The sequence below is a fragment of the Hylobates moloch genome, unplaced genomic scaffold, assembly GCF_009828535.3.
Source record: "Hylobates moloch isolate HMO894 unplaced genomic scaffold, HMol_V3 SCAFFOLD_1, whole genome shotgun sequence".
Taxonomy (NCBI): Eukaryota; Metazoa; Chordata; class Mammalia; order Primates; family Hylobatidae; genus Hylobates; species Hylobates moloch.
Genome location: NW_026652276.1, coordinates 131,698,405 through 131,726,219, shown reverse-complemented (window position 1 = coordinate 131,726,219; position 27,815 = coordinate 131,698,405). Strand labels below are relative to the sequence as shown.

Sequence of the window (27,815 nt, the reverse complement as noted above, 5' to 3'; positions counted from 1 at the left end):
TCTAAAGGAGTAGCTTCTATAAAACGGAAGGGTACCTGGGAATCACATACAGTGCCTGCAGACACTCACTACCTTGGCCCAAGGATAATGTTTATGAAAAATATGGAAGGATGCAAAGCCTCCCTAAAGAATCTGACTGAAGTCTCAGGAATATCAGAAAGCCCAAGAATCATCCATGTCTATTTTTTTAAACTGATAAACTTTTTTCAAACAAAATCTTTCCCCAAATCATCCACAAATGAAAACGGGACAATACAAAGGTGCCGCAGCAGGAGTGAGCGAGGAGTGCCCGGAAGCCCTCAGCAGCCACCCCTCTGCCCCAAGCCATTTGAGAAGCAGAACTAAGGTTGAAAACTATGTATCTCTTCCCATTGCCCTTTTTGGGCCTGAATATCCTCTGAACATCTTCTCCAAGCATTTATGTGATGCACACTTAGTAGAGATGATGGATCCCCTCGCCTGCTGAGATGGCCCGTGCTGGCTTTTCTTGAGTGAAGGTGAAATGTCTCTCCTAGCACAAATAGGATGGAGTTCCCACACTTGGGCCATAAACAACACATCTAGGCAGGGTGTGGTGGCTCATGGACTGTAATCCCAGCACTTTGGGAGGCCGAGGTGGGAGGATCGCTTAAGTCCAGGAGTTTGAGACCAGCCTGGGCAACATGGCAAACCCCATTACTACTAAAAATACAAAGATTAGCCAGTCATGGTGGTGCACAACTGTAATCTCAGCTACTCGAGACCTGAGGCAGGAGGATCTCTTGAGCCCAGAATTAGAGGTTGCAGTGAGCTTTGATTGAGTCATTGTACTCTAGCCTGGGTGACACAGTGAGACCCTGTGTCAAAGAAAAAAAAAAAAAAAAGAACATATCTAATGGTCCTTCCTCTACATGATATAACCTCAAAAAGTTGGTAATACCTGTGAGACCCCTTTCTTCAGGTTAACATATGGGCAGTTTCACTAACCATTTGTCTCTTCTGTAGACAACTGAAGTTAGAGACGGGAATCATATATCCACGCAACAGAGAAATGAAACTAGTGGTTAGCTGGCAGGCTACGCCGGTGATGGGAACTGCTGCTATGTATGTAGGCAGAGGTGAAACTTTAACGTCACGAGCGAACATGGACTCTAAGACAAAGAGTGTCAACAGTGAACACACAGACCAGAGGGCTTAGCACTGAGGTCAGAACTGATCTAGAAAAAAGAGAAACCAGGAAGGAAACAATCCCAGATGAATCAAACAAGGAGGAAGAAACTCAGGCACTGAAGCTAGAGGAAGGAAGGGAGAGTTTCAAGAAGACAAGAATGAGCAGCTTTGCCGAGTGTAACCGAGAGGGTGAGGACAACCAAGGCAGAGGTGCCACCAAAAAGGGGAGCCCTGTAGAGAGGTAAATTGTTGTTCATGCAAAGATTAAAATAAGCATGAAACAACATAGATGGCATATATTGGTAACATTTAAATAAGCTTGGAATGGAAAAACAGAATAAAATACTACCAAAAGAGAGTTACTAGGTCAAGGGGAGGATTTTCCAAGGTGAAAACAGAAGAGTTCACTGTTGAAGACAGAGAAGAAGAAAAGAATAAGAGAAGAGAACATGGATGGGACAAAGCCCCAGGTAGGGTAGAAAGGATGGGCTAATACCATTTGACCCAGCAACCTCATTACTGGGTATATACCCAAAGGATTATAAATCATGCTGCTTTAAAGACACACGCACACATATGTTTATTGCAGCACTACTCACAATAGCAAAGACTTGGAACCAAGCCAAATGTCCAGCAATGATAGACTGGATTAAGAAAATGTGGCACATATACACCATGGAATACTATGCAGCCATAAAAAATGATGAGTTCATGTCCTTTGGATCCATTCTCAGCAAACTATCGCAAGGACAAAAAACCAAACACCACATGTTCTCACTCATAGATAGGAATTGAACAGTGAGAACACATGGACACAGGAAGGGGAACATCACACACCAGGGCCTGTTGTGGGGTGGGGGAAGCGGGGAGGGACAGCATTAGGAGATATACCTAACATTAAATGATGAATTAATGGGTGCAGCACACCAACATGGCACATGTATACATATGTAACTAACCCACACGTTGTGCACATGTACCCTAAAACTTAAAGTATAATAAAAACAAACAAACGAAAAACACCTACGTGGAACATTGGGGGTTGGGATAAGCTGAAAGCACTGGAAACAAATTGGGACTACCTCTTCCCTCCTCTGCTGGCAGTAGAAAAAGCAAAACAAAACAAGAAGGCAGGAGACAAAGGCATCAGGTAGTCTGTGATGCCATGCAAATATGTAGGCAGAGAAATTCTAAGGCAAAGACAGAGTGGTAGCTTTCTGGTCTGTGTCTTCCTTGAAAAGCAAGGCCTGAGGGGGCAGGGCAGAGACAGAAAATACTGGAGGCTTGAAGAGTTTATGTAGGGAACAGAAAAGCTGCTGCTCAGAAATGGTGAGTGGCCAAGATGGAAAAAAAAAATCACAGAGTACTAGGGAGCCAGTGAATATTCCATAGCACAAATTGGCTATGTGTCTAGTTAGGACACCTCTTTATTACCAGAGGATGCCTCCCACTTATGTTTTAATTTTGTCTCCTTCCTAAACATTTAAAAAGTTAGGCAGAGAAAGAATGAGAACAGAGGGCAACTGTTCATAATGGAAGTGCAGGTGAAAAGGAAACAGAGTACCTAATTTTCTAATCTAATGAGAATGTGCTTAAACTAACAGTAATAATGGCTGCTTTTATTGAGGAATCACTCTAAGCTATGCAACATGCTACATTCTTTTCACTTGTTTTCTTTAATCTTCACAAGGACCATCAAAGTAGCAAATTATTATCCCAAAGAAACTGAGGCTCAATAAGGCTAACTGAGCCTTTCACAGAAAGCAGGGCTCCAGGACTGCTATGGTCTGAATGTTTGTGTCTCCCCAAAATTCATCTGTTTGAAACCTGGCCCCCACGGTGGTGGTATAAAAACATGCTTGACAGAGCCTGTTTGCCCCTTTTGCCTGTGGGGAAACATACAAGGCACGATCTATGAGGAACAAGCCCTCATCACACACCACATCCACTGGTGCCTTGATATTGGACTTCCCAGCCTCCAGAAATGTGAACAATAAATTTCTGTTGTTTGTAAATTGCCCGGTTTAAGGTACTTTGTTATAGCAGCTGAAGGAACGAAAACAAGTGCTCACATCCAGGTTTAAATGTCCTTGGAGCCCACTGCCTCTTACCAGATGCTGCTTATTGAAGTGTTTGGGATTCCAGACTCTTGACCGAGAAACAAATACATTATTCAGGACATAATAGGTTAACAAGAACAGTGGATGCAGGAGCCTTGATATATCCAGACAAGAAGCATCCTCAGCCTCAAGCGGCTCCCCGAGCTTGAAACTCAACAATACATTGTGAAGGCGAGAGCAGGAGTCAGGAACCAGTGAGCTGATAATTCTTTTGAGACCTTCCCGTGATACAGCAAAGTCCATGTGTAAGAAGCTCCTGGGGATTTTTCCTGCTGAGTGGAAACACAGAATTTTCTCCTAAATATTTAGAAAGAAGATAAACAAGTCCATCATGGGCAGATGTCCCTCTGAAAACTCCAGGCACTGATGGAGGGTGGCTGAGCAGAATTGAGCACCTGATAAGATAATCACTACTCAGGAAGCACCGCCTCCCAGTTATTCATTCATGAAATATCTTTTCATTTTAAGGACTGTTCACCAGGCAAGGAGAAACAACACTCAAAGACAGGCAGTTCCCAGTCTAATGACTGCTTCTCAAACTGTGGAAGCCCTTGGATTAGATTCATCTGATGCTTATCACAGATGCAGATGAAAGGCCCTGCCCCTGGCCAACAGAATCACAATCTCTGCAGCTGGGGCTGCATTTTGCACAAGCTGGTATGTGCATTTTGGACAAGCTCCCTGGATGCTTCTTGTACACACTCAAGGTTGAGGACCACTGGGTTCAGTTGATAGACACAGACAATACAATGTGATAAGTGGAGACGCACCCAAAATTTTGGGAGACAATAGAGCAGCAGTGCTTAACCCAACTTTTGGAAATGGCTTTTAGTGAAATAGCAGCTATCCAGGCTAAAAAGAAGCAAAGAGCTTTCTAAATGAAGCTAACATGCTATAGGAGAGAGGCAGGTTATGTGATCTTTACTGAACAAGGTAGAAGATTAGGAGAAAACCCAAGTAATAATCATTTCTTCTACTCTTCATTGCATGTGGAAACATACTTCTAATTCTCATGCCAACTTCTGATTCAATCAAGAAACAACATCCGACAGCAACACTTCCATAAGTCTCATTGTAATTCCAGCAACTGCAGGGCAGGAAGAGTCTGCATTCCTAATTGCCTGTCTAGGTTTCCATATGTGATTAATAGGAGGCCTACAATTTAACCAACTGTTTACACTTGTCATCTGTAAAACCAGAATAATTATCAAGAATTAGGCAACGCAACACCATGTGCCTCTTGATATGATGAGCCAAAAAGGACACATCATTTCTCTACATTTCTGCCAAAAATACAAAACTCGAATCTGATCAGTAGGATATGTGAGAGAACTCCAAACTGAAGACTTTTTCTAAAATAGCTGTCCTGTACTCTACAAAAATGTCAAGGTCACAAAAGATAAAGACTGAGAAATTTCTAAAGATCAATGGAGATCAAAGAGACCTGACAATAAACATAGTACATGATCCTGGACAGGATATTACACCATAGATAAAATAGCTATAGAGGACCTCATTGGGACAACTGAAGGAATCTGAATATGGATTATGAACTGTGAATTTGATGATAGCATTATACCAGTATTCAATTTATTTCTGCTTTTATAAATGTACTATGATTATTATGTAAGAGAATGGCTACAATCTTAGGACATACACACTGAGTGTTCAGGGGTGAAGGGGGAGCCCAGGGCTCCATCAGATGGTTCAGAAAAAGTAGGTACAGAGTTCTTTGTACTATCCTGGCAATTTTTGCGTGTTTAAAATTGTACCAACATAAAATTACTTGTCAAAGCTATCAGGCCATGAAAAACAAGGAAAGACTGAGAAATTGTCCAAAATGGAAGGAGACTGAGGAAACATGACAATTGGTATCCCTGGGTTGGATCCTCGAACAGAATAAGGATATTAGTGGAAAATCTGGTGAAATCCAAATAAAGTTGGTAATGTAATGTACCAATGTCAATTTCTTAGTTTTGACTAATGTACCAAGATTAAGATATTAACATGAGGGGAAACTGGAAAAAGGGTATAAATATAAGCATATACAATCTTTGTAATTTTCTGTAAATCTAAAATTATTCCAAAATAAAGATAATTTCAAAATATATATATTAAAACACACACATAGCAAAGGCCATCTCCAAAGGCAGAGAACACTACACTAACCTCACAGGTAAGGAGGACTGTCTATCAAGAGCTGCTGTCTTAAAGCAGAGGTTCCCAAACTGCACTGACCATGGCAGAATCAAAATTAAACAGTTTACCAGAACCACTAAGTTAGAGTCTCTTGGGATGGGACCACTGAAAACAGTTATTTCGAATAAGTGCCTGGGTAGTTCTGATTAGTACCCGGGCTTGGGCATCAGGTATCCAGCTCAGCACGTCTCAGATTGAACTACACACAGGGATACCCTGGAGATCTTGTTAAAATGCAGACTCGGGTCAGGAGGTCTGGAATAAGACCAGAGATTCTGCATTTCTAATGTGCTTTCAGGTGATGCCCAAGCATGTGGTCCAAAGCCCCACAGATTGAGAAGGGCAATGCAACAAGACAGAGGGCCCGACTGCATGCCACTGCGGGGCATTCGGGACCTCTCTACACGTGTGTGAGACCAACTTCTATCTCACTGAAGCCATTCGTCTCTTAGGCTGTGGCCAAACCTAATCCAAACTACATTTAGTCTGCACCAAGTATCTCCAAACATTTTCTTAAGGTAAATTTTAACTAGCAGCTCAAACCACACATGAAAGCAGACAAGCATCTGTTGCCTGACTCAAATGTATCTGAAACTATTAGGCATCTCTACTTTTCTCTATTTGTATAGGTTCCTTCTTGAGTCAGTAGAAAACTACCTCAGAGAGCAGTTAAAATGACAATGATGTGTGGTCTGATGACAGCTTTTTTAACAAAAATCCCAAAAATTTACCCTTTCTTACATTTGAGTTTAAGTTCAATTAATTCTGATCTGACCCGTATAATTCATTTTAATGATTCTCTTGGATTCACACAATTCCATGTAACTCTTGCATTGATCTGCCACCAGATAATAAAATCTGACCAGGAAAAAAATTGTAAATCATAATCGTAAAATAGTATAGAGAACATAAAGATTGGAGTTGCCATGGTTATTGTAATTTTGAAAATGTAGAAAGCCATCCAGAACCCTATATTATATACATTATAAAACCTGTAAGTATGTATTAGGTCTTAACCTTTTATTCTTTAAATCATTTGCTCTAGAGTGACTACAGTAAAGTGAGGACAAAAGTAACCATTCTGAGATAACCTATAATCAAACAGTGCTTGAGAATCACACCATGCAATTCTCAAGATTCAAGTTAAAGGATGCCTTTATGGGTCAAGCCACTTTTATAAGTCTTCTCAATATTTTTTAATTCAATAAACATTTGTTGAGTATTTACTACATGGCAGACAATATGCTAGACACATAATGAATTACACTAAAAATAAAAATTACAATTGGCTGAAATCCAAGACTGAACCCCTCTATAATAATTTCATTATAAAGCTATTAATGTAACAAAGTACCAATGCATTTGGCTGCTTCTGCAAAAAATGAAAAAAAAAAAAGGATTTTAAAAATTAAGTTTTGTCTTGCCTGTGTTCCAACAATCTGCACATATTCATGTGTCATGGCAAGGCAGGGATGGGGCAGCCTCCACTGTGTCAACTGCCCAGGGCTCGATCCACTTATCCCTCCCACCTCCTTCCTAGCTTCAGATACAAATCCTGTATTGACACAATCCAAGTGGATGCTGGAAGAGTATAAAAACCCCATCCATCACTATATGTGCTACAGAAATCAAGCTACATTGCAACTATTATTGCACAGATTTTTCAACACAGCTAGAGAGAGAAAGGGAGAAGACTGAGCTATCCAAAGTCTGTGAAAATTCCAGTGTAGAAAGGAAACTGAAAATAAGACACCCAATGCTGTCACGTTACTAACCTGATCAATTTCCATGAGTTTGGGGTAGGCGCCCGGCCATTCTATGGCCACCTTGACGATGTCCGCGGGTGGCGGCATTGTAAGTCCCCAAAATGTTCAAAGCCAGTGGGACTGGGGATCCTACAGCGTAAACGGCCGCACGTGTCTGTACCTAATGAGGAATGACAGAAAAAAAAAGAGAAGTCACTCAGTGCAGATGCAGGGTGAATTTTGCTTCATCACTTCCTGTTTTCACTGGTGGTTTGGTATGAAAAACGGCTCCCCTTGGTGCCTGGGTGCTGAAGGTGCAGGGGCGCAGCCAACGGTACAATGGGCTCCTGAGGAAAGAAGAAAGATGGGGGTGCCCTTGCCAACGCCCTTGAATGAAAGCCACCAGGAGACGCTGCCCTGTGGGGGCACGGCTTGCGCAAATCTTCAGTGGAAAAAAAGCTGTTCCTTACCACTGAGTTCTGCTCCGAATGGTGCCCAGGGTCTGAATGAGCCAGGCTCACTCTCTGTCCAGACATGCATGTAAACGTCTGGCACTCAACAGTCTGCGGAAGGACAGATTGCCCAAGAAGTCATGGCCAGGAAGCAGTGTTTCTTTAAAGTGTTTTCTGTGTGTCACAAATAGACCTCCGCACTATAGCAACCAGGATATCATGAAGAAGGAGAAACACCCTGAGAGCTCACACACATGCACACCCATACTCCCTCCCCATGGTCGGTTTGCACAATGCACCTTCGGTGGAGGGTGGGGCAGAAAATGTACAGATGTGGACTGAATGGCATTCAGAACAGACTTTGAATTCTCAATTGAATGAATTGTGCTTCTTACACAAAGGAGGTAACCATTATCCTCTGCTGCCTCTTCCCAGGCTAGCCCATTTCTTTTCTTTTTTTTTTTTTTTTTGAGACAGAGCCTGGTTCTGTTGCCCAGTGGCGCAATTTTGGCTCACTGCAACCTCCACCTCTTGAGTTCAAGCAATTCTGCCTCAACCTCCCAAGTAGCTAGGATAACAGGGGCCCACCACCACGCCTGGCTAATTTTTATATGTTTAGTAGAGACAAAGTTTGGCCATGTTGGCCAGGCTGGTCTCGCACTCTGGGTGATCTGCCCACCTCGGCCTCCCAAAGTGCTGCGATTACAGGTGTGAGCCACCTGGCCCAGCCCCATTTCTTTTTAAAATTAATTTTTTGTTAACAATCATGTGATACAAACTTGTGTGTGTGTGTTTGTGTGTACAAAGACGGACAGTGTAGAGTCTCTTCTCCCAGTGTCACCCGCCAGCCCAATATCTGCTTTCACTTCTTATCCTTCCAGTTATCCAAAGTCATTAGGTATCCCTCCAAAATGTCTTCAGTATAGAAGGCAAATACAAAAATATATTATTACACTTTCCACTTTCTTTATATAAAAGGCAGCATTCTTTTTCTTTTTTTTTTTTTTTTGAGACAGTCTCCCTCTGTTGCCCAGGCTGGAGTGCAGGGGCATGATCTCAGCTCAAGGCAACCTCCACCTCCTGGGTTCAAGCGATTCTCCCGCCTCAGCTTCCCAAGTAGCTAGGATTACAGGCACACACCACCACACCCAGCTAATTTTTGTATTTTTAGTAGAGACAGGGTTCCACCATGTTGGCCAGGCTGGTCTCGAACTCCTGACCTCAGGTGATCCGCCCTCCCCAGCCTCCCAAAGTGCTGGGATTGCAGGTGTGAGCCACCATGCCTGGCCAAAAGGGAGCATTCTTTTTGTTTCTTTTAGTATATTTTCTAAATCCTTCTATGTTAGTACAAAGAGAGCATCCTGATTCTTTTTACAGCTACATAGTAGTTCATTGTGTGGATGTGTCCTATTTGATGAACCAGTCCCCTGCTGTGGGCCATTTGGGTGATTTCTTAAGTTTAGCTGTCATAAACGAAACCATGATCCATAAACTTATATACAACTAATTTTGCACATATGCAAGTACATCCTTACAATAGATTCACAGAAGTAAAACTGCTGGGTCGAAACACAGATACAGTTAATATTGATAGCCATTTCCAAATTTCTCTCCACTGGACTTGTATGAGGTTGCCTATTTACACCCAGCCTCACCAACAGAATGAATTTTTGCAAACCTGACGTTGAAAAATAAAATCTTCATGTATTTTAAAATTATATTTCTCTTATTGTGAGTGAGGCTGAACATAAAGAGGAAAAGACACATGCTCCCTTTCTGTGAACAATCCAAACATTTGCCCGTTTTCTATTGGGTTCTCTGTCTTTTTTGAGAAATTGGTATCTGTAACGAAGATCTTAAACATGTGCATTTGGTCCTTTACCAGACTAGAGTAGGCCTTGTGAGTTACTACCCCAGATCTCAGCAGTAGCTGGACATTACTGAGACAATAGAGATAGCAGAGTTAATAATGGAAGCCTCAGCAACACCAGCAGTTATATAAATAACTAACTTCAGTGCAGCTGACAAGTAAAGGAAATGAACCAAAACAAAACCGCTACTCCTTTGGCCAAAGATGATTAGGGAAGCCTGCTGAGAAGCTAATCAGTGGTAACCAGCAAGAGCAAGTCTACAAAGCAGTGGTTTAGTCACTCATTCAACAAATAATTATTGAGCCTCTGCTCAGTGCCAGGTCTATTCCCCGTGCTGGGGATATACAGCAGCAAATCTGGGAGTTAGCAACAGAGGATATGAAGAAAAATCAAGCAGCGAAGGAAACTGAAGCCTGTGCCTCTACCAGTGTGGGAGGGGCAGGAATACAATTTTAAACAGGAAAATCAGAGAAAGGTTCACCAAGAAGGCAGCACCTGAGTAAAGACATCTGAGGCCAGGTGCGGTGGCTCACGCCTGTAATCCCAACACTTTGAGACTGAGGCAGGTGGATCACTTGAGGCCAGGAGTTCAAGACCAGCCTGGCCAACATGGTGAAACCTCATCTCTACTAAATAATACAACAATTAGCCTGGCGTGGTGGTGCTTGTAATCGCAGCTACTCAGGAGGCTGTGGCAAGAGAATCATTTGAACCCGGGAGGTGGAGGTTGCAGGGGGCCGAGATCGCACCACTGCACACCAGCGTGGGCAACAGAGCGAGACTCTGTCTCAAGCCGGGTACGGTGGCTCACACCTGTAATCCCAGCAGTTTGGGAGGCCGAGGCGGGCGGATCACAAGGTCAGGAGATCAAGACCATCCTGGCTAACACCATGAAACCCCGTCTCTACTAAAAATACAAAAAATTAGCCAGGCGTGGTTGTGGGCGCCTGTAGTCCCAGCTACTCGGGAGGCTGAGGCAGGAAAATAGCATGAACCCAGGAGGCGGAGCTTGCAGTGAGCCGAGATCATGCCACTGCACTCCAGCCTGGGCAACAGAGCAAGACTCCGACTCAAAAAAATAAAAAATAAAAAAAAAAAAGACATCTGAGAGGTGAGGATGGGGGCCCCATGGATGTCCGGAGAAATCAGGTTCTAGGCCAAAAAATCAGCAAGTGCGAAGGCCCCAAGGCAGGAGCATGCCTGTTATGTTCCTGAAACAGGTGACTTGCTGAAGCCAAGTAAGGGCAAGAATAGTAAGTGAATGTGTTCAGAGAACTCCTGACCCCCTCGACACTTCCACCACACCTCTTGGTTTGTGACTTCTAAAGAAGGAAGCTGTGTGTCCCTGCACACCTATTCAGAGTGTAAATCAGCACAGCTTTCCAGAGGGCCTTTGGCAAACTATATGAAAAGCCTTAAAATTTCGCATCCTCTTTGAGTAATTTTAATTTTCTAGGATGTTATCCTCAAGAAATAATTATTAACCATAGCAATGCCAATTTGTTTATAATTCTCAAAACCTGAAAACAATTGAATCTCCAACAGTAGGGACTTGTTAAGTAATTATAGTGTCTTCTATGTGCAAATGCAAGCAAACAATCTGTACTTCGGACTTCCTCTCCACAGTCTGTATGCTCTTGGAATACTTGAGAGCTCTAAGAACAATCCATTTTATCTGTGCTACATTACTTCAGTCCAACATCCAAGTTCAATTACATACCCTAGAATAAGAATTAAGAAAGCAGGCTCTAATGTGCAAAGAGACTGTGTGAATTTTAGCTAACACTATTCAAAAGAAAGCATACACAATCTTAGGAGTTAAGGCAGTAAATAATAAAAATAAAAATGCATTTTAAGCACCTTGCCCCCACCTCTACATAAAATCGTCTAGAATTACAGCAAAAGAGGTCATCTAACCTTCTAGGAATCAAAGGCCAAGCTTGTTTTTCTACCCCTTTAACTGGTATTTATTTCTCAGACCATTCAGGGAAAACCTGTTGAACAGGTGAGAATACAATAACGTGGCTCCAGTGGAGAGTCAGAGGGGAACTGTACACAAAGCAGCCATTGAGAGAGCAAAGGAGCAAGGAGGCTTCCCCTTGGGAATTCACTTAACCAAGCCCAATTAGACCTCATCAGTTTTCCCCAACATTAACAAACCACAAGAGAAAGGGAGGGGGGCATAGCAAGACTTCTCTGGGGTACAGCCAGGTGCACAATTGCAGAATGGATAATCTACTTCATATTTTATCCTCAGAAGTCCAGACTTTATCCTCTTACATTTATATTTTCACAAGAAAACAGCACCTAAGGCTTCTATATGTAATCACTGTTACTTCTGATGAAATTTAGGGAAGAAAGGTTCTAAATTCTAGCCTGGGCTTTCTCATTCCTGGCACAATTAGCAGCTGGGGCCATACTTCTTTGCTGTAGGAGCTGCCCTGAGCATTGCAGGACAGCTAGCAGCATCCCTGGCCTCTGCCCTCTAGAGGTCAACAGTCCCCTCCCCTCAGTCTGGACAAATTTTCACGTGTTGTAGAAGGGACCCGGTGGGAGATGACTGAATTACAGGGGAAGTTTCCCCCATACTATTCTTATGGTACTATTCTTATGGTATTCTTATTCTTATTCTTATAATGAATAAGCCTCAAGAGATCTCATGGCTTTATAAGGGGAACACCCTCTCACTTGGTTCTCATTCTCTCTTGTCTGCCGCCATGTAAGAGCTTTCTGCCATGATTGTGAGGCCTCCCATTCACGTGAAACTGAGTCCATGTAAACCCCTTTTTTCCTTTATAAATTACTCAGTCTCTGGTATGTCTTTATTAGCAGCATGCAAACGGACTAATACAGGTGGTAAGCTAGCAAATCCTCTAGGCAGATTACTGATGATCAGGGCAATCTATCCCATCCTTGAACTGGACACAAGGCACATGGTCTCATCAGGCTCTCCTAGAAAGATCAGCATACAAGCCCAACTCCTCTTGGTGAGGTATAACTGAGAAGGAAATACATTCTATAATCTTCAGCCAACAAAGTCAGCATCCTGGTGTCCTATGCTTCCCCCAGCATAACTCTGGGGTTATTGGACTCCCTTTGTCAACTTCTCCCCACTACATCTGGAGTACTCTAAGGGCAAGGTCCACATCGCATTCAGTTACAGACTCAGGGCTGTGGCAGGCAGGCATTTTAACACATAGCTGTTGTATGAATGCATCCCCTCCTCAATGAACATCTCATTAGAGCTACCAGCAGTACTGAGCCTAGTGTTGTCAAAATTACCAAAGTAGATAACCTAATATTACTTAAATTGCCCAGTAAAATACAAGCTATAAGAAGTTGTGTAGGCAGCCGGGTATAATAATTATTATACAAACTAAAATTTAAGAACCATTAAAGGGAGAAACAAAAGAGAAGTCTAGGCAGGTGGCTAGACATTCTAATCATCATGCCTTCCAAAGTCACTATCAAATCCCAGGTGGTGGGTAAAGAATGGGTGGAGAATGCTATACCATTCCTGCTTGCCTACTGGCTTGACTTTATTCCATTCCAAAAATATGGGATTGTTCCATGTTTAATATTAAGATTCTATCACCTCGATATGCATGTTAAATGGTGTGTTTATAGTTGAGTGGATTAAATAAAGAGGAATCACTTTTTCTAGAGTTAGGTACTGAAGTCTGTATAGCAGTAACATCTGACTCTATAACCCGTGAACAAGCCCACTCTTCTACTCAATCTCTCCCTAGCTTGGGTGGCATTTTGAAGACGACAGACAGAAATCGCTTTGACTCCCACCTAGAAACTTTTCTCTCTACACATTGTTCTATGCCCCAAGTTCAAGAGGCCTCTTGCTGTAATCTCTTAAAGATCTGCTACATCTCTACAGGTTTTTCCATACATCTTAATTAACTCTTTCAGTTCCACAAAGCTCCCAAATAACTGATCACTTTTTGTTTTTTCTGAATTTCCTATATAGTTTTAGTTTTGGGTGACTGCAATGGCTTTGAACCTTTTAATGCTCTGTCTAGTCTTTCTGTTGCACAGTAAACCCTACTGAGAAAAAAATTAGCCTGTATGGCCATTCCTGTAGAAGCTGTGTGTTGAGGAAACGAACACACTTGCCCTGGTGAACCGTGTGTGTCCCCTCCCCCACTGCACTCACAAGCCCAACAGATGAGCCAGTGGAGGCCAGGGCAGATCAATGGGAGAGAAACACCAAACAGCTGGAGAAACGATCTGCTTCCACTCCTCAGCCCCTTCCTTCCTCCCCAGGAAAGCTGTCCTCTGCCCCGCTAACAGTCATTATCTACTGATGATGGATAATGGGTTTATAATGATGATGGGGATAGTGGAAACAGAGCTGTTCATGTCATATTTTTAATGTTGAGTTGTCTTTGATAGAAAAAGACATAGACCACATTTTCGCCTTGCATTAGGTTAGGCAGAAAGGGAAAGGGCTTCAGGAGGATCACCCACTGAAAGCAGCCTTCCCTCTTGGCCCTGCTGTCTTCCTGGAGCCCTCTAGTCACATTTTTTTTTTCTTTTTCTTTTTTGAGACAAAGTCTCACTCTGTCGCCCAGGCTGGAGTGCAGTGACACAATCTCGGCTCACTGTAACCTCCGCCCCCCAGGTTCAAGTGATTCTCCTGCCTCAGCCTCCCGAGTAGTTGGGATTACAAGCAGGCACCACCTTGTGCAGCTAATTTTTGTATTTTTAGTAGAGATGGGGTTTCACCATGTTGGCCAGGCTGGTCTCGAACTCCTGACCTCAGGCGATCCGCCCACCTCGGCCTCCCAAAGTACTGGGATTACAGGCGTGAGCCACCGCACTTGGCCTAGTCTTCACTTTTGAGAACACCGCCCTGCATGGTACACTGAACCTCACGAGGGGCTACCGAAAAAGGCTTTGGGTAAAAGTTTTGCTCTTCTCTTTATGCTACCATCCTTCTTAAGCCAAACAGACTGAAATTGTCTCAATACCTTTAGTGTCTAGGTCAAAGAATACATGAAGTCGGTGGTGCTGTCAGCTGACATTATTCAGGATGTATGAGTGTCCAGGTTTGCTGAAGCCAGTCTTTGTTTCCCATGGGAGCAGCAGTGGTGGGCACATGTCCCCCCCACCTGCCCTACACTGGAGGGTCTGGATGGATGGGTATATAGTGGGGGTGTCATTTCAGGTTCCCATATCAGGGACCTGATGGCCATTCTGAAGACAGCCCGGGGCCTAAGAGGAAGTTTGCGGCTTCAGAAATGAGGGAACACGGTGTGTTCAGAACAAAACATGCAAGCACTCAGCAGAAAGAGAATAAACAGAGAATGGAATCCAGTGTGGAGGCTCAGTATTTCACTTTCTGTATACGTTAGCCATATATGCTAATCTTAGCAACAATTCAGCCCATTTACTTGACAGGTGGGGAAAAGTGCTATTAGTTATGGTTGGCTTGCAATATAATGGAAACTTGCAGAGAAAAGTCTTTGCTTTCCCAGTGTCTGGCATTGACATCATGAAGGCTAGGGGACAGCTGCCAGAAGGAGTGGCGGGCAGGAGCCCAGAGCAGGCATGGGGCTGGGCACCGTGGACATGCACTTTACTCACTCTTCTTCACAGCCCTGAGTGACAGGTGTTATTATTTGCAGTAAATTAATGAAGATACTAAATCTTAACTAGTTTAAATGACTTCCTTCAAATCCTTAAATCCTCTCAGGGCGATAGAGGCCTATTTAGTATGAGAACTGTTATAGGTGAATTGTGTCCCCCCTCAAAATTTGTATGTTCAAATCCTAATCCCCAGTAGCTCAGAATGTAGCTGTATTTGGAGACAGGACCTCGAAAGAAGTAAGTTAAAATTAGGTCTTCAGGCCGGGCCCTAATACAGCGTGTTTGTCTGTTATTCTTTTAAGAGGAGGAAATCTGAACACAGAAGGTACAGAGGGAAGACCATCTAAGGACACAGGGAGAAGAGCCATCTGTAAGCCAAGGAGAAAGCCCTCAGAAGGAACCAACACTGATAACACCTTGATCTCTGACTTCCAGCCTCCGTAACAGTGAGAAAACCCATTTCTGTTAGTTAAGCACCCCAGTCTGTGGTACTTTTTTATGGCAGCCCTAGCAAACTAATAAAACACAAAAGGCAGAAAGCATCAAAGAAGAGCCTGATGATTTGATACAAGCAAGCTTAAAAACTTCTGAATTCCAAAAACCTTTATAAAAATTTAAAGACAATGCTCGCTTCAGCAGCATATATACTAAAACTGGAACAATACAGAGAAGATTAGCATGACCCATGTGTAATTTTTATATATTAATTGAAAGTATTTTAAAAATTTAAACACGAATAACAATCGGAAAAAAAATTTGCAATAAATGTGATCCAACCTAGTATAAATATCCTTAATAAGGATCTCTTAAGTTTGTTAGCTAGTGGCAGTGGCTCGCACCTGTAATCAATCCTAGCACTTTGCAGGGACGAGGCAGGTAGATCACCAGGAGTTCTTGCCTTCTGCTGGGGATGAAGCTGAAGCTGAAGCTGTCTGCAGCCACGCTCCCTCCATGCGGAAAGGTCATCCACAACAGGAAAGAATGAGGCAAGGAGAAGCAAAGACAAGTCAAGAGGAAGACATTCAAAAGGGAACAATGACGGGAGGCCTAGCTGTGTTCAGTTTCTATTGAGTTTCCTAACACTTTTCCTTCAGTTCTCTGTACTACCCTAACATCCTTCCTAGATAGACAAACTAATAAATTCTTCATTATGCTAAATGAGCTTGAGTTCAGTTTCTGTCACTTACAATTGAAAAACTCCTAATATATCAACCTAACCATATCTGTTTATGGCCCTGAGTTCCAAACTTGTCATTAAACGACTGGAAGGCAAAACAGACTGAAGTTACACACTCTAACCTTGCAGTTAAGAGGAAATTGTCTTTTACTCCCCAATTCTAGAGCTTCATATAGCTGCAAGTCCACATCTGCGACGTAGCGCTCAGCACCTAGGGGCTGCCTTTCCTCTGCGGGACTGCTATCAGAAGTCACGCATGGATTGCAGGAGTTAGTCTCACTCCGGCATTTCCCACACAGCACCGCTTCTCTGAGTTATTTATAAATGCAATGCAAAAATAAAGAGTCAGGATTCTTGGAAAACACTGAATAGAATAATATCCACTAATAACTCACTAGTTCACTTACTATATACTTTTAGAGACAATTTTATGAATAAGGTACCATTACTAGCCTATTTTATAGACAAGGAAACGAAGATGTAAAGATATGAACTATCTTGCCCAAAGTCTCACATCCACATACGGAACCCAGCCAGAATGTAATCTACATATCTGATTTGATAGCTCATGTTCGTAACCACTATGCCATTTTTTTGTTTAATAGAGATGAGGTCTCACTATGTTACCTGGTCTCGAACTCCTGAGCTCAAAGGATACTTCTTGCTGCAGCCTCCCAAAGTACTGGGATTGCAGGCATGAGCCACTGTGCTGGGCTCTATGCCATTCTTTTGAAAGTTTCCTTTACTGCAGGACTTCTCAGGGCCTTTAACGTAACACGTGTCCTGTGAAATGTCCATATGCAATCTACAATATTTCCCAAATGTATCTCTCCAGAAAGCTTTTTTTTTAATAAAACATCTTGCGGCACACGTTTCTCATAGGACATACTTTGAGACTATTTGCCTCCTCGGTTTCTCAGAAAGAATCGCTAAACAGTCTTGGCCAGAAATGTAATGGAAAGTGGCAGAGAAAACTTTCCGTTAGTCCCATATTGAATTATCACCACCTGCATCTATGGGCTTGTCTCCAGGAAAGTAGCCCAATTCTTTTGAGTAACTCTTTCCAATTCAGAGCACAGTAAAAATTCTATTAACTGCAACTTCTACTGTGCAAAGCAACAGAAGATAAACAGTAAAAGAAACAGAATACTTGCATTTGTGATCATTTGAACATCTCACTTCCTGCTTTAAATCTGTGGTGACTTGGGACCTCTAGGATATAAAACTTTCACAGCCTGCATCCAGGTACCACCAGTGCATCCTCCCCCACCCAACGAGTCCCTGCTCCCCAAACCCCACGCACATCCAATGGCTCTGTAAGCCAGACATGGAAAACTGGTTCTACCTTAAGACTGTCAATGGTCCATTTGCAGCAGCTGCTGGTGGCACTGCGTAAAGGAACCCCCAGACTAAATCAGGATCACCTGCAGCTAGCTATTCTCTGGGTAAAGAACTAGAGAACTTGAGACCAACGTTTGCTAGCTCTTCCTTCTTCATAAATGGCTTGCCATTTCCTGAGCCTGCCAAGGTCCTTTTGTGTCCAGAATTGGTGGGTTCTTGGTCTCACTGACTTAATGAAGCCGCGAACCCTCGCAGTGAGTGTTACTGTTCTTAAAGATGGTGTCCAGAGTTTGTTCCTTCAGATGGTCAGATGCATCCGGAGTTTCTTTCTTCTGGGAGGTTCGTGGTCTCCCTGACTTCAGGAGTGATACCGCAGATATTCGCCGTTCGTGTTACAGCTTTTAAAGGTAGGGCGTCCGGAGTTGTTTCTTCCTCCCGGTGGGTTCGTGGTCTCCCTGGCTTGAAGAGTGAAGAGCGAAGCTGCAAACCTTCGTAGTGAGTGTTACAACTCATAAAGATAACAGGGACCCAAATAATAAGCAGCAGCAAGATTTATTGCAAGCAGTGAAAAAAAACAAGACTCCCACGGCCTGGAATGAGACCCAGGTTGCTGCTACTGCCTCAGGTGGCCTGCTTTTATTCCCTTATCTGGCCCTACCCACATCCTGCTGATTGGCTGATTGGTCCATTTTACAGAGAGCTGATTGGTCCGTTTTACAGAGCACTCATTGGTCTGTTTTGACAGAGTGCTGATTGGTGCGTTTACAAACCTTTAGCTAGACACAGAGTGCTGATTGGTGCATTTACAATCCTTTAGCTAGACACAAAAGTTCTCCAAGTCCCCACCCAACCCAGAAGCCCAGTCGGCTTCACCTCTTGCTTTCACCCTGTCTTTGTTCATAATGTTCTCTCTACCTCCAATGTCCTTTCCTTCCATTGGGTCTGCTTCAAAAATTCCCATCTAGATTTCAATGCCAATCTCATGCACCAGCTCCTCTTAAAGATTTCCCTGACCTCACAGCCTCCCGTGCTAGAAGTAACTGCCCTGAATCCGTCTTCTTAGGTGCTTACAGTGACCTACCAGAGCACTTTTCCATACCTTATCCTATTTGTTTATATGAGTTCCCCGAGAGGAAGACTCATATCTTACTCATCTCTGTTGTTCCAGACCTGATCAGACAGCATGGTAAAGAGCAACTCAATATTTTTCAGACAAGTGAATGAATAAATGAACCACTCTTTCCTTAAAACCAAATTCAAAGATTAAAATTACAAATGTGAAGGTTTACTCAAGCCAGTGATGCATTTTTAAAATCCAGAATTCTTTGCACAGAAAACCTTCCGGCATTTCTTCAAGCAGCAGCTATTCATTTGTTCCCACTGGACAGAAATAGAAAGGGAGCTGCTGAGAGGAGAGAGCAGGGCCTATTCCAGATTCCTTTTCCTCCTGGAAAAAATCTTTCAAAAACAGGATGAGACCTGAGCTGAGCCACTCGCTCTCTTCCCTTCACTCCAAGCTCTCTTGCACTTTGGGAATCAGCATTTCAACTGGAAAGTTCATCATTTTGCAAACTAATGCACACACTTCCTCCCTTGTTCTGGTTTTCTGGATATTTGCTTTTCAAATTCCTTTTCAGCTGTTGTAATGCCAGTGGCTGCTCCCTTCCTCCCAGCAAGCCCTGTCACTTGGTGATGTGTGCAGACAGTCCCCGGTGGAGGAGGCAAGGCTCGAGCCCAGCTCCCTATCGCAGAACCCAGACTCGAGGCCACAGGAAGTGCTGGAGCATTTCCACCATCCTGTGAGCCAAACATTCAAAGTTTCCAAACCTGCTGATCAAAAAACAATATGTGAAACTTCTTTCTCGGGCCTCTCTACAGCAACAGCAGAGCTCTAACTACCACCCCTAGGACATTTGATTGCATCAGATTACCAGTGAAGGCCCCTGCAGAACTCTGGGCTGTGCCTCCACTGGGTTTCACCTGACAACCCTCGTACACAGAATTAGTCATTCTGATGCATAATGCAATGCCGCATGGCCGCCTCTCACAGAATACCATTAGGCTCTGCCTTTTTCTCCCGGCCTGACATCCTTATTCCCAGAGGAGCACAGACTTTTATGAGGGCTCTGGGGTCAGTTGTTGGCCTGGGTGTTAATCCTGGTTCACCCACATTGAAAACGCTGTGACTCTGGACAGGTTACACAACATGCTGACCCTCAGTATCCTCATCTGTGAAACTGGAATGACATAGGTACCTTTCTCATGGGATTATTATGAAGATAAAATATCGATATAGCAATTAGAGTAGTGCCTGACCTGGTATTATCATTTGCCAGACATGGGGTAGCTGGATAAATGAAACTGAGGAAACACATCTGTAGTCCAGTCTCATGAAACACACAGAAGCCACACTGCATGAGAATTCCTTTTGCTGTAAGCATCATAACAGAATTGGACAAACAGCTATGGCACTAGAAAGGAAATAATAACTTTGCTTTAAGTTCAGGGAGTTTTTAGATTTGAAGTTTTGAGGGCGTAGAAAAGATTCTAGGTGAATGATTGTGTTGACAGAAATTGGAGGGGGGAAATTTAGGGTAAGATTCTGGAAGGATTGACCTACATTGCAAAGGCAGGAAGTCACAGAGAATTGCCTGAGCAGATGCCCTGATGGAAAATAAGACAACCAGTTTCTCTCCTGACCACAGGTCTAGTCCTCCAGGAAAGTTCTCCGAGTACACGAAGGTGACCGGGACTCAACTTGTCCTAAATCCTTTCTCTCCAAGGAGAAACAGATGTCATCTTGAGTTATGAGGCGGCTGAGTGCTTTAAGAGGGCCCACAGGGGAGCTTCTGCACAGAGGGGGATCTGCCCCACTGTTACTGCACAACTTCCCCAACTGTATGTTCTTCCAGCCTTGTAGAGTGACATCTGTCCTTTTCTGTCTGATCCTCCCAGCAAATAGACAGAAGGTAGTGTTGGGGTTTAGAAAACAATCAATACCCCAAAGTATGGAGCTTTGGCATGCTGAGTACTCTGAACTAAAGAAGACTGGAAGGTCTCAGAACCAAGGTCTCTCTGACCTCTACTGCTCTCCTTTCTCCCATCTCTCTTTCACCCCTGAAGCAACTCATAAAAAACAAAATTCCATGGTGTCTATGTGCCACATTTTCTTTATCTAGTCTATCATTGATGGGCATTTGGGTTGGTTCCAAGTCTTTGTTATAGTGAATAGTGCTACAGTAAACATACATGTGCATGTGTCTTTATAGTAGATTGATTTATAATCCTTTGAGTATATACCCAGTAATGGGATCGCTGGGTCAAATGGTATTTCTGGCTCCAGATCCTTGACGAATCACCGCACTGTCTTCCACAATGGTTGAACTAATTTACACTCCCACCAACAGTGTAAAAGCGTTCCTATTTCTCCAAAGCATGAGTTCATGTCCTTTGCAGGGACATGGATGAAGCTGGAAGCCATTATCCTCAGCAAACTAACACAAAAACAGAAAACCAAACACCCCATGTTCTCACTCATAAGTGGGAGCTGAACAATCAGAATACATGGACACAGGGAGGGGAACATCACACACCGGGGCTTGTGTGATAGGGGAGGGATGGAATTAGGAGAAATACCTAATATAGATGATGGGTTGATGGGAGCAGCAAACCACCATGGCACGTGTATAACTGTGTAACAAACCTGCACATTCTGCACATGTATCCCAGAACTTAAAGTATAATTTTAAAAAAAAGAAAAGAAAAGAAAAATGATCAAGGGATAGGAAGACAAATTCACAAAATCCTTTAAGCATTAACTTATCTTAATAAAAGAATAATAAATACAAAAAAAAATCCTCTTCCACAAAGTGAGTCATAGAAACTAGAACCTCTCTCCACCAAAGTAAACCATGAAACCTAGGAAGGTCACTCTCTTCCTTCTTCCTTCTCCCCAAAGACCCTCTTTCTAGAGGAGTCCTGCCCTATATCCAGGAGGAAGAAATGCCACACAGAGAGACCAATAAGAATCTGAACCAACAGCCCTTGCCGAGGTTCCTCCTCGGTCATACGGCCATTAGGTCACACCGCCATTAGGTCACACCCTTTGTCCAATCATAGCTCTACATGGCTGTCCATTCTTTATCAAGCCTAAGCATAAGAATAGTTATGGGGCTTTGGGTCTTTGTTTCTGGGGCTTTGGGTCTTCATTTCTGAAGGCTCCCATGTCATATAAAACTTTCATTAAATAAATGTGTTATGCTTTTCGCTTGCTAACCTGTCTTTGGTTTCAGGAGTATCAACAGTGGCCCATATGATGGTTGAACACAGGTATCACACCCTTCCCTGCTATAGTAGGCATGATCCACCTGGGGCCTAATGAGCTTTGCGGGCGAGACCTCAGCCCAGCTGCCCCCCAGAAGCTGTGGTTTTAGTGGAGACTAAGACACAATGATTACTCAGCTTCATTCTTAGGGTTGTCTTATCATGGCTCTAAACAGCAGAACCTCAGAATGTTTCTCAGGAAAGATGCAGTTAAAAAAACAAATTTCCCCCATTTTCAGGGTTGTAGATATTTTATCTCTTTAGTTATTAGCCACAACCCTATCCTCACTAGTAAGACAAACAAACCTATAGATTTTTTTCCTTCTCATCTCTTTCCCCTTAGGAGGCTCTGCCAAAACTCCCTGGATTTTATGACACAAATCTCTTCCTTCTAGTTTTTATCTGAGCTCCCTCACAAGTTTGCTGCAGTTTGGTTTAAGATAAAACACAGTCAGGGTACATGCTATCAGCATGGCCATACGGCCACACTGTGAGAGCTTTTCACACAAACATCAAGATGACAGTGGAGCCAGTGGGCCATGCTTAAGAACAAAAAGACTTGTTCCTGCTCAAATGCATAGATAAATAAGATCTGAGGTGCTAAATGGCAGTCTGTGGTGCATATTTGGGGGGAAAGTGGTCTGTGGTTCTATTCTGAAAGCCAGTATTATTGATTACATCCTAGGGTTGCTGATCTGCTCACTAGTATACCAAGGATAACATTCTGAATGAATTTTTTTTAATGCTCATTTTCCCCTCAAGTTAGCATGGGCAGAGAGCTCCCCCACAGCCTGTTTGCACTCTCTGGGAAACGATCAGATTAAAAGCTGATAAGAGGGAAATAGAGAAACTTCCAACCCTGTGTTGGCAGTTTGCTAATTTCATACTTTTGAAAATTTACTTTGATTTCTCCTCTAGCCTCCATTAACAATATGCTGATCATTTCAAATGCTTTGTATCTGCATTCAGTTCTAGCAAACTTGGAACTCAACCTGCTAATATCCGCTTTGACAAGGACTCTATTGTGCCAAAACCAAACTAATGACAATAAAAACAAGTACACAAACACAGACACACAAACCCCTAGCTAGACTGATGAAGGCCATTGTGAAAAAAATTAGAGAAGGCCATCTTGCATCTTATCATTTTACTATTACAATATACTTTGCCTTGCCTAGAAAAATACCAGATATTATAAACCCATGTGGAACACTTGAGTTCTGCTGACAGGTCTGGTAATGGGTACACATTCTGGGGCCTAATTATCTGAGGTGTGAATTTGATGAGTAAGGTCAAAGAAAACCAGATTCCACTGGACACCTAAGAATCTTACTTTTCTCAGCCTTTCAAATCAAGGTCAACTCCTACAAACTTTATAGAGGAAAGATGGGGAAAAAAAAGAGAACAGACTTTGGAGGAAGACAGACCTGGGCTGGAATGTAAAAGCAGGTAATGTGTTAAGCCCAGGCACAAGCTGACCGGATTTGCATTTTACCTTTGCCTACATGAAGAACAGACTGGCATGAGGCAAGGATGACGGGGTAGGTTGGTAAGAAAGTGACTGATGGCAGTGACTTGGGCTGGAGTGGTCATGGAGATGGAAAAGGTGATGGATTTATAAGCTATTTAAAAAATCAAAACAATTGATAATAGACAAAGAGGGAGAAGCTGGAGTCATTGACGACCCAGGATTATGGCTTCTATAACAGAATATGTGGTGATGTCATTTACTGAGATAGGACTACCCCAAACAGAAGATGGAGTCTTGGCCAATTTGTTGACCAGTATCAAGGCAATGGGTGTAGAGACTCATCTGGAGGAACCAGTGGTAAAGTCCAAGCCGTCAGTGCCAAATACAGCCTTCCTACTCCTTCCTTGCAGGACTATCTGCTTTACTGAAGATTACATCTAAAAATGCACAGCCATTTTCTCCTAATAAGCAGGAAGGCAGCAGATTACAGCAGTTAACAACCACTGATTGGACTCTGACTGTCTGTATTCTAATCCTAGTTTCACTATCTCCTAGCCTTGTGGCTTTGGGAAAATTCCTCCCTGTGCCTCAGTTTACTCAACTGTAAAATGGAGCAAACCACAGTATCTATGTCAACAATTTCTTAGGATGAGTACTAAAATGACAGTAATAGCCAACACACCTATATAACTTACCCTGTGCCAGGTACCCTATTAAAGAGTTTATATAGATTAACACATTCAGTCCTCACAACAGCCCCGTGACAAAGGTGCTATCATGACCCCCACCCTAAACATGGGTAGATGGAGTCACTGAGGAAACTAGTCACTTATTTGGCTAGTCAGCAATCTAGCCCATCTGAAGGCAGTGTTCTGAACCATTACCCTAAACTTCTTTGGACCTTAATATGCACAAGGCTTAGAACAGTGCCCGGCACCGAGTAAGAGCCAGCCAACATTACCCCTGACTCTGAAAGCCAAATCCAGGCTGGTTCACAAGGAAGAAAAAGGCTTTATGCACTTTTCCATTATTGATCACGGTCACACCTTTTCACTTTGTACTTGTGTAACACTGACTGCGACACAGTGAACTTGCTTCTGACTTTGACTCTGTGGACAGGAATCAGTTATGGCCTGAGATTTTCAGCCTCCACAAAGACTCCATTCTTGATGCTGTGATAGAAGCTGCAACTTGATACTACCTCTGAGAGTCAGCTCTGCAGGAAAAATACCCCTGGCTCGGATCATGATTTCCGGTCTGGTAAAACGGGGATCTCTTCGTGACCTCTAAGCTTTTACCTTTTCACTTCATGAATTGATAAACTTTGTGTGAGTTGAATATACTCTCCCTCCCCTTAGAGAAAGAACAGAGAGATTCTTTTATAAGCAGACAAGGTGATTTTATTTCCACTAACAAGGAATAATCTTAATTGACATCTTGCTCTGTCAGAGTACAGCCTCAGAACAAGTACTCAAAACTGAAAGAATCACTTTTTGGTAACAGGCCCCAGCATTTAATGAGCTTATTATGGCAAAGAACCTAAATAGCAAATCAATTCACTCAGGTACAAGAGAGTTCACTGGGAAGTTACACGGCTTAAAGTGAAAGTTTATGAAACTTAACTGAAATTTAAAAAAAAAAAAAAAAAAGGTTGACATTTCAAACATCTACATAAAGTTCTTCCAGGTAAAAATTAGTTCAGCCACACACTTAAAAGACAAAACTCTAGGGGTCCAGCAGATACATAACTTTTTGGAGAAAAATCCAGAATCTGCCTGTGGGTAGTCCTTGGTACACCCAGGAGGAACTAAAGTGGCTGCCTATTCAGAGGTGAGATTAAATTAGGCTCCTCACATTTCAAAGATTTCAACCCAATACTCAGTCCAACTGAGTATTGTAAGTAAGTCCAACTTACTACTGTAAGGCCTGTGTGGTTTTCAGTAACTGCAAAGTGTAAAGAGAAATTGCGCTCTGCCCCCTTATCAGTAAGTCTAACACACCGAATTAACTGCCATCTACAAAGGTGGTGTCTACATTGTTCTCAGGAAAATTTTATAAAAACCTTAAGATTAAAGAATAGAAAATAGTTTAATAATATATGGCAAAACTATGAGATAGAATAAGAGTCATTTTAAAAAATCACATTAAAATATGAGTGACACTGGACAATACTCACAACATATTTTCAATGATACATTTACATCCATTGACATTTGAATATTAATAAGATTTACTTCAGTACACACTCATTATGATGATAAAAACTTAGAACAACTAGAATTCTCACACATTGCTGATAAATAGTAAGACTTTGAAAAACAGTTTGGTACATTTTTAATAATATTAAATACACAGTTGTCATATGACAGAGCAGTTCTACTCTTAGGGATTTACCTAAGAGAAATGAAAACAAAGATAGGTGTATGAATGTTCATAACAACTTTATTCATAAAAGCCAAAAGCTCAAAACAACTCAAATGTCCATCAGTCAATGAATAAACAAAACATCATCCATACAATGGAAGACTACTCAGCAATAAAAAAGAATAAACTGCTGATACACGTAACAATAGAAGTAAATCCAGAGTGAATTATGCTGCATCAGATATTGGCACACTCTAGCTTATGAGCCAAATCCGGCCCTCTCCCTGTTTTTGTAATCAAAGTTTTATTGGAACAAAGCTACACCCATTCAGTACACATTTCATACTACCAACAGCAGAGCTGAGTAGGTAGATCCTACAAAGACCATCCTGCCTGTAAGCCTAAAATATTTACTATCTGAGTCTTCACAGAAAATGTTTACCAATCTCTATGCTAAATAAAAGAAGTCAGTTATAAAAGACCACATACTATATGATTCCATTTCTAGAAAATTCTAGAAAAGGCAAAATTATATTGATAGAAACTATATCAGCCAGGCACAGTGGCTCATGCCTGTAATCCCAGCACTTTGGGAGTGGCTTGAGCTCAGGAGCTCGAGACCAGCCAGGGCAACATGGGGAAACCCTGTCTCTATAAAAAATACAAAAAAATTAGCCAGGTGTGGTAGCACACACCGGTAAGTCCCCCCTACTTGGGAGGCTGAGGTGGGAGGATCTCTTGAGCCCAGGAGGTGGAGGCTGCAGTGAGCAGAGATTGCACCACCACACTCCAGCCTGGGAGACAGAGACCCAGCCACACACACAAAAAGAAAGCCTATCAGTGGTTGCCAGGGGTGAGCTGGGAACAGAGTCTGCAAGGCGGCATAAGGAAACTTTTTAGGGTGATGAAACTGGTCTGTTTCTCTTATACAAGGTAGCATGAAGAAAATAAAAAATAAAAGAAAGCTTTAAAATGGTCTGTTTCTTGACTGTGTTGTGATAGCTACATGACTACATACATTGGTCAATATCACTAAATGAAAATTGATTTTATTGTACCTCAATAGAAATGTGTATATATATATTCTCCATTACATCCTTGTGCCAGGTGTTGCCAGGTACTACCTCCCACCAGGTATGCTTCTAGGTATTGGGCACAAGACATTGAACACAAAACACAGTTTCTGCTCAGATGGTACGGTTATAACATGATGGGGCCTCCCACTGTCCCCCAGTGGACATCTGGCATGGGTAAGCCTGTGATAAGCCACTAGCACTTTTAAGTTTGCTTGGACCCACAACAGAGTTTAGCCTAGACTAACTAATACAGGGCTCATTTCTGAGTCCTTGTCTTTCTCCAGGCATCGTCTCTAGGTAGTCTCACCCAATCCCATAGATACATTTTAAATGTGTATCCTGAATCCAAGCCAACCAACCTTCCTTCCTTCCTTCCTTCCTTCCTCCCTCCCTCCCTCAAATAGCCAACTGCCTACTTGACATAGCTACTTAGTTATCCCACAAGCATCTCAGATTTAACATATCAAAAAACTGAACTCTTTCCTCCAGAAGCTATTTTTCCTTCAGATTCCTCACATTAGAAAATGGCTTTGTGGTACACCTTTACACCAGATTTCCTGCTTCCCCTCTTCTGAGCACTTTAGGGGACTGCACTTCTAGCCCCCTTGCAGGATAAGGCCACAGCCATATATACGACTCTTGTGGCTAAAGACATGTGAGTGGAAGTGGCAGAGGCACTGGAGAGCCAGGTTCTCTCTTACCTTGCCACGGTGATTTTGGTAGAACCTGTACTGATATGGAAGGCAGACTAGACCATTGAGTTTGAGGACAGCTGCCCTGGGGGGTCACTTGGACTTAGAGCAGATTTTGCAAGACTGCAAACTCTGTTGCAGTGGCCTGAAATGTTGAAGATGCTGTTGCCACAGCATGAACTAGTCTCCTCTGATGACTTCAGGGCCCTCTGACAACTTCAGGGCCCTCTGATG

General features: G+C 42.7%; 1 protein-coding gene and 1 non-coding gene across 7 annotated transcripts in view; one reads left to right on the top strand and one right to left on the bottom strand.

Annotated features, from left to right (window-relative positions):
* Nucleotides 1-27,815, bottom strand: part of ELMO1 (engulfment and cell motility 1) — a 594,699-nt gene that overhangs the window by 481,058 nt on the left and 85,826 nt on the right. For 5 of the 6 annotated variants that reach the window (XR_004370726.2, XM_032758309.1, XM_032758304.2 and 2 more), the window contains exon 2: nt 7,244-7,394. Coding sequence is in view for 5 of the 6 variants with exons in the window: in XM_032758309.1 (XP_032614200.1) it covers nt 7,244-7,321 (78 nt within the window). In the remaining variant the exon portion in view is untranslated. Of the gene's footprint in view, nt 1-7,243; nt 7,395-15,976; nt 16,068-27,815 lie in introns of those variants that run through there. The other variant, XM_032758308.2, reaches the window with a different exon arrangement.
* Nucleotides 15,761-15,867, top strand: LOC116809839 (U6 spliceosomal RNA). The gene has a single exon (XR_004370018.1). It is a non-coding gene; the product is annotated as a U6 spliceosomal RNA (small nuclear RNA).